General features: G+C 35.1%; 1 protein-coding gene across 2 annotated transcripts in view; it reads right to left on the bottom strand.

Moving 5' to 3' along the window:
* Positions 1 to 1,385: 1,385 nt before the first annotated feature.
* The window catches only part of ITGB1 (integrin subunit beta 1), a 43,095-nt gene continuing 36,822 nt past the window's right edge, over positions 1,386 to 7,658 (bottom strand). For both annotated transcript variants that reach the window (XM_019933369.2, XM_033852417.1), the window contains one exon: positions 1,386 to 2,627. In XM_019933369.2, the coding sequence (XP_019788928.1) occupies positions 2,562 to 2,627 (66 nt within the window). In that variant the 3' untranslated portion in view covers positions 1,386 to 2,561. The remainder of the gene's footprint in view (positions 2,628 to 7,658) is intronic.

The following is a 7,658-nucleotide window of genomic DNA, read 5'->3' as shown; positions in this document are numbered from 1 at the left end:
GTCTTATCTGGGCGTGTTTATCAAAGAATTTATAAAGTTTTATCCTCTGCAAAAGAGTAAGAAAACTTTGTAAAATGTCAGAGAATCACTGCAAAATATGCCACTATTGACACTTAGGCATGATACCTAACATTTCATAAATTTTCAAAATAAGGAGTTTGAATGAAAAAAAAATTTACAACTGTTATTTTCTCTCAGGACTCATTAACTTTTGGAAAGTACTTCACTGGAGGTCAAAATGTACTATTTGCTAGGAAAATAAAAAATATTTTAGTGACAAAGTTCTATGTGGTTTCAAAGCTAATTATCAATCTCTTTGTGTTTTGAAACTGCCAGTTTTAAGCCTAAAATTATTCAAATGCCAATGCTGTTATGGTCAGCATGAGAAATAAATTCTATACAATTTCTCCAGCTTCCAAATAAAAGGATTTCTATAGTCAGAAAATCTGTTTATAAATTATAATATAAAATTAAAAATTCACCATATTTCAGCATCAAAAACATATGCCAGGAAAAAGAATCATGTATTGAATATAACAGAAAATAGGCTCTGTTCCTATTTATAAAAAAATCTCATTATAAAAGTAAACTGGTGGAGCAGAAATATGGTATTCAGTTCATCGGGTTATGCCTCAGGTGTAAGGAAATGCGTTGAACCAAGCGGCAGTGTGGGTGGTGGGAATGGAAAATGAAACAGGTGAAATGGATAGTTCATGAAAGAGGTAATTTTCCTCATAAAGATGTATAATTCTCAACTGAAAGATGATTTAGTCTAAGCCAGGAAATACATTTAAGTGGAACAGGTAAAAAAGATACCAATTTTTTTAAATGGGAGGGGCACTGCAAATGTGAGAGGCTGGTAAAGTTGAAACTTTTACCACAATCCTCTCCCCAAATCTCTGACACTTATTGTATTGCTCCAGGAAGGGATATATTTCTTTCAATAAGCTTCACACAAGTATTTTTTATGGATACATATACTTTCTAACATAAATAAACCAAAGCCAAATGAAAATAGAAACTTATCAGAAACATAACAATTCCCTGTCTATATCTTAAATAAAATGATATAATTTCCAGCTTCTAGTTAATAGCTCTAAGAGGATGTTCATAAAGAGTTAATTCTGCTTAATACAGGGATGAAACCTATCTCCTAGGGAGGTAAGAGAAGGGTGGGGAGAGAAGGGGATTTATCCAGTATTGTATGGAGAGCCCAGAGACAGTCTGAAATCTTATTTTACCGTCTCTCTCCTTCCTTCCCTTCCTTCTTTCCTTCTCTCTTTTAGTCTAAGTAAAATACCCAATGACCAGGAATTTTCTGTCACTCTCTTTAAGCTATAAAAATTTTAGGCACACAAACTGACAAAATATATAAAACCCAAACATCCAATTTAAATATTTTAGGCATTTTTATTTAATAAATAACTTCAGTAAATAGCATTGTAAAAAGTGAACTGTTAAAATTAAAAGGCACTTAAAGTAGAATGTGGCTAGTATGAAACCAAACAGGAAATTCAAACAGTGAGAAGTAAATATACAGTGGCCTGTTACATCACTAATTGAAATTAAGAATTGCTTAACTGATGGCTGTTGCATAAGCCATAGTACAATGTCACATGGTCATTAAAAAGGCAAATGTACAGCTAAAACATCAATGAAAAAGTACTGATAACAAAAGTCTTACCCAAAATCGCAAACAAATACATTAAAAGATTAGAAGAGGTGATAAAAAGCACCAGGCTTTAAACAAAATAAAATGAATAAACTAAAATAAATTCACCCAGAGGTCCCCAATTCAGCAAATACTATGTAAATTAAGGCCTTTATATAAATCAAGGACTTTTTTTTGCAGAAAATTCCCCAATACTTTTAAACAAGGCTTGAATTAAAAAAAAGAAGGCATAAAAGTTACCAAGATTAAGTAACTCTTGAAATGGCACACAGGTTTTAAAGCTATGTTTTCCCTTCCTAACTCTCTGACTTTTCCCATGGCCTTTGTAGATCAAACATTTCATTATTTTACACAAGCAACTCCCAACATACTCATCTTTCAGATACATCATGTTATCAGTCATGTCTAATAAGGAAAATAACAAAATAACAAATTTAAAACAATTCTAAACTAGCTAGAAGGACATTCACTTTGGATTCTGTATAACTGAAAAGTGACATATCTGCAAAGCAAGAAATCAGTTTTAATACTTGATTAAGAGAAACTCTCATCATACTCATTACTTTAACTACTGCCCTTTCAATCACTCTAGAAATATCGCTTAATCCACTAAGAGCTGGATTTCAACAGTCCAGGAGGAAAAGGTCAAAAAGGCACAATGCAACCTTAGATGATAAGGATAACCATCCTGTCTCAAGTCTTCTGTCAGTCCCTGGCATTGATTATAACATTATTTTCAAAATAATAAAAAAATTTTCAAATTATACATATTGTACATTTTCAGAACCTGCCCAAGAGAGAACCACAGCAACACTGCCCTGAAACTACCTTACTGTGGGTGTGGAATTACTACTTTGCACCCAGTGTTGTGGATACGCACTGGCAGCGCTCACTTTCCCTCATACTTCGGATTGACAACAGTTGTCACAGCACTCTTATAAATAGGATTTTCACCCTAAAAAAAAAGAGAAAAGTTATCAGTCACTCTAATGAAGTCATGTAACATTATTTATAAGACAATATTAAAAGTAAAGATCGTTTTCATAAGTCATTTCCATTTTATCTGTCCAGGCATCACAGTGAATTTTTTAAAAGGCATTAAAAAGTTTACACAAAATTTGAAAATGAAAGCTTTGCCCTACAAGTCTAAAGGCACCCCTGTCATCTGGCATTATTTCCTTTCTGACCCATTCCTCCACTGGAGGGCGTGCTGTTAACGGCTTCTCTCTTTTAAACTGGCTTTGAATGGCTGTCTTGAAACTAATTTTGAACTTAAGGAATTCTTCTGCCATCAACTGCCTGATTCTTAACCCTTTACTGTGCACAAAGGTGCCTGATAATGAAGACTCCTTGGCTTTTCACCTCTGTGAGGGAGATATTCTTCTGAGGCTCTGCCACAAAAGTTGTGGAGAGTTCTGGGGTAAGACTGTCACAGTGTCACTGCGAGCACAGGACCTCCACCAAGGCATCACATTGCCACATCTGCTTAGACAAAAATAATTTCCATTCTTCATGAAATAATTGCTATTCTTCAATATCGTACTGATGAAATATTTTATTTTATTGTTAATTCTGTATTTTACTAAAGAGTACTGAAATCAAGCCCAGTAAATGACTCCAAGCCATAAACACAAGAGATTTTTCAATATCCAAAACTTTACTGACACAGGAAGATAACATACATCCCCATGCTATCATTTTCTTAAAAAATTCTCTTAAGCTAAGTGATACATTTAAATATCTGCTACAGCATTCTTTCTCCTGCTTGAAAGTCAAGTGAGAAATATGGCCAAATATTCCTATCTCAGAGGAAATAACAGTGAGCACAAATGAAACAAATATTAAAGAAAAACTTAAAACATTTAAATTTTAGGCAAAAATTAAGATTTTGAAATGCTGTTTAGTTTTATATCTTACTATAGAACCATTTGAGGTGATTTCAAAAAATATAGAAGGCATCTAAACAGTAATTTTTGCTTTTAAATTTTATTCACACTTGACTGCAGGTTATATTTGGATATAGTTTCCATTGCCACAATTTCTGCCTCCTAGCAGGGTACAGTTTGGTGGATGACAAACATGAAGATAAAATTAAGGCGCTCTGAAACAGTACAAAAGAGAATTATGTACATAAAAAGGGAACAGTATAAGAAAAAAGGGATTGACTCTGAGAAGATCAGGGATATTGTCAAAATGAAACTGTAGATAAAACACTGAAAGGTATACAGACACACATACACATGCAGTCAAGGTGTTGGGGAAAGAATGGCACAGTTAGGTAGAAATATACATAGCTCAGAAGTTTTTAAAGGGTGCACATGTATGTTTTGAGGAGTGGGGAAGGGAAAGGAGACAAGAAAGAAGACAGTGCCAGATCACGAAAGGTCCTGTGTGCCATGCTAAAAAGACTGAATTTATCTTGCAGACAGGAAATCACTGAGGGAAAATGCAACATATAAGGGCTGGGTCTTGAGAGACACCAAATAAACCACTATGACTTCAGCTTAGCAGTGAGCCTGGATACCGACTGAATCGTGCCAAAGTGCCTTAGCCCCACCCCACAAAACACAATTTGACCAGTCATTTCTGAAACATGGAGGAACTCAGGATCCCTCAGAGACAAACATCATATAATCTGGATGATAAAAAATCACATAGGATATCAAACTCTGAGCTGTCATCCCAACTAGAGCTAAAATATGATTATACAGACATTGTAGCAGACATTTCATAATGGAGACCGGAGTCTGGATCCCGGCAACTACATTGCTAATGAGTGATCAGTACAAGTAAGTTACATTCTTTATTTCCACCTTCCTATTATATGAAGCTAGGACTGCCCATTCTTTCAAATATGCTAGGAAAATAAATTACCATTTAATTGTTTCTTTAAACTAATGCATTAGATAAATCTAATGTTTAATACTTATAAGGGAGGTAACAACAACAACAAAAAATGGAGAACAACAACAACAAAAAAAAACGAAAGAAAAAAACACCTAAGTTATAGATGAATCCAAAGTACGATTTACACGGCAGAACTTACCTTTGGAGAAAAGTTTGCCTTTTCATATACACAAACATTTATACTTATTATTTCAAAGTCCATCCAAACAAAATTTTAACATGCAAGGTTAGAGGTAAAATTAAATTATCTGCATTGGGCATCACCTTAAACGAAGGTAAGCTAAAATAATGCAGATTAGTTCCCACGTTCAGAGTGCAACCCCTCCCCATCCCAACAAAAAGCAAAGCCTATTTAAATCAAGAGAGCAGGGTTATGTTCAGCAGTGACGTCCTCTGATCTCAGTAAATGTCATCCTGTGCTCCCTCTGGAAGGGCGGACATGGTGACAGCATCATTTCTGTGGTGTGTTAGAAATGCAGTGCACAACCGTGGGGATTAGCAGCCCACATTTAATGTGCTTAACAGCTTTAACAATTACAAAGCTGATAATCTGATTTTTTTAATGTACCTACATGAGTAGTCTTATGTGCTGAAATAATCAGAGTGCCTATTATTTGAAATATGTTAATGATATAATTGACTGGCAACCTTGGTCCCATATTGGAAAAGTGCTTTATAAGCCATGATTTGTTTTAATTTCTTAATGCTCATTCATTAATTTCTATTGTTTATTTCTACTTTAATTTTTCTTGAGAAAACATCTCAAAATAACCTGTAGCCATTAATTTGCCTGGATTTCACTAATGAATAAATTTTTACAAAACTTTCGCATCTTGAATTGCTCAAAATGCTTATTTTGACTGAAGAAGTAATACTGTAGCCAAAAACTGACTTAACAATGAAAACATTAAGTTTCACTATTAATTGTTGATAATTTCCTTCAAAGCACAATTTAACAGACAGCAAAGGTGAAAATTTCACCTTTCAATAGGAGATACAGAAACTTTTCTCATATAAGAAGTAACCACACGAAAGAGTCAATATTTGATTGTTTTTGACAGGGACGGAGGGAGGGAGGGAAAGGGATCCCAGCAAATCAGTTTCCTTCTAAAACTAACTTTCTGTAAAGCATTAAGTGAGAAAGAAAAGAATGCATCAGATCTCATACTAACAGGAAAACGTACCAAACTACACATATATGAACCTGACAATAATTTTCTGCCATCAAATTTAACTTTGCCATTTCAAAAGTCTTAAAATCTGCTTAGAAAGAAAAGAAAAATCTTGCAGGTAATGGTTTCTGATGTTATCAGTACTTCCTGTATCTCTTAAAAATATTAAACATTCCTGTACTTTAAGATCTTGTTATTATTTTATAAGCACACTTCTCAGCAGAGTAAATAAGCAAATCTGCAGTGTTGGTTTCTAGGTAACAAAGTGATCTCCCAGTTACAATGTCTGCCCAACACAGTAGTGCTAGAATAACACTAACACCATTAAGTTAAGCAGAAATACCAAAAAGTGTCATTTTTTGTAAAGAGTGATCTCCCTCTTCCTAACCAGGTAACAGCGTCTCCCGAAGACAGACACTGATTGCTACTAATATAAGGTAGTGGTTAAGAACCTGGATCCTGGAGCCCAGGGGCCTGGGTTTGAATCTCAGCTCTTCCACTAACTAGCCCTGCGAACTTAGCCAAGTTACTGAACCCTTCTGTGCCTCAGTTTTCCAATATGTGAAATAAGAATAAAAGTAGTTAGGAGGGCTTCCCTGGTGGCGCAGTGGTTGAGAGTCCGCCTGCTGATGCAGGGGACACGGGTTCGTGCCCCGGTCCAGGAAGATCCCACATGCCGCAGAGCGGCTGGGCCCGTGAGCCATGTCCGCTGAGCCTGCGCGTCCGGAGCCTGTGCTCCGGAACGGGAGAGGCCACAACAGTGAGAGGCCCACGTACCGCAAAGAAAGAAAAAAAAAGTAGTTAGGAAAGGAAAGAAGAGTTCTGGATCACCAGTCAGGAGAATTGGTCCTAATCACAATCTTTTTATCGGAGAGTTTTAGGGGCTTACATAATTATATTAAAACATGCTAGAAGCACTTCATGAAAACTCAGTTACAAGGAAAGAAGCCTGTCCACTACTGCTAAAAGAGAAAATGATAAATTTGTCATCCAGGTAAAGCATATACTCACCAAAGTAGCTTACCCTAGCTTAGAGAATACGTTAACCAAGCTTTATTACCACTATGAAATTTTCAACTAAGTTTTTATTTAAAACTATAATAGGATTTTTCTCTTTAAAGTCTTTGTTACCTTTCAAAAAGAGTTCAGTGTTAGCTTTGAGTATTAGAATTATTCAATAACTAAGAAGAAGAAATATATATAAATAAAAGGTTCTGATTTTTAAAGTAATTTTAAGTTACAGTCAAGAACTAAAGATTTTCAAAATATTTCTAGAATCAATAACGATGACACTGTAGTTATATATTATACAAATGTTATACCAGGTTACATTTATTCTATTTTGAACTTTAGTTTTCATGTTCACTTTTCATTGTTTCACCCTAAAACTTACATATAATGATTTGTTATATTATTATAAGGATAACAATACTACCTAAAGCAAAGGACTCTAGTAAGGATTATAACTGACAGGCTGCTATCATACACTACAGTCATTAGCCAAGAACAACCACACCAAACAATATCACTACTGACTCCATGTTAAAGCTCTGGGAAGTGACCCAATGCCATTCTACTTACTAAGTGGAAGAGCTGGGATTCAACCCAGGTCTCTCTGATCACAAAGCACATTCTCTTTTCACTACAACACAGCTGCTGCTTCTATACCATAAAGCTTAATCCAAAGCCCCTCTAAACATTAACTGCATTAACACACAAAAAGAAAAGCCATAGTATAGCCATATAAATAAAGCCAGACTTAAAAAAAAAAAAAGGCAGCAATAGTGATAAAGGGCACACAGTGCAGTAGAAAGGATAAATTTCACATGCAAAGACAGAAAATGAAAGAAAATACGAACGGCAACTTAGAGACCAGCTTTACGTCCATAGTTTGGATTCTTGAAATT

Source organism: Tursiops truncatus, chromosome 2, assembly GCF_011762595.2.
Source record: "Tursiops truncatus isolate mTurTru1 chromosome 2, mTurTru1.mat.Y, whole genome shotgun sequence".
NCBI lineage: Eukaryota > Metazoa > Chordata > Mammalia > Artiodactyla > Delphinidae > Tursiops > Tursiops truncatus.
The sequence above is the reverse complement of the archived record's forward strand: the minus strand, read 5'-3'. Positions and strand labels throughout refer to the sequence as shown.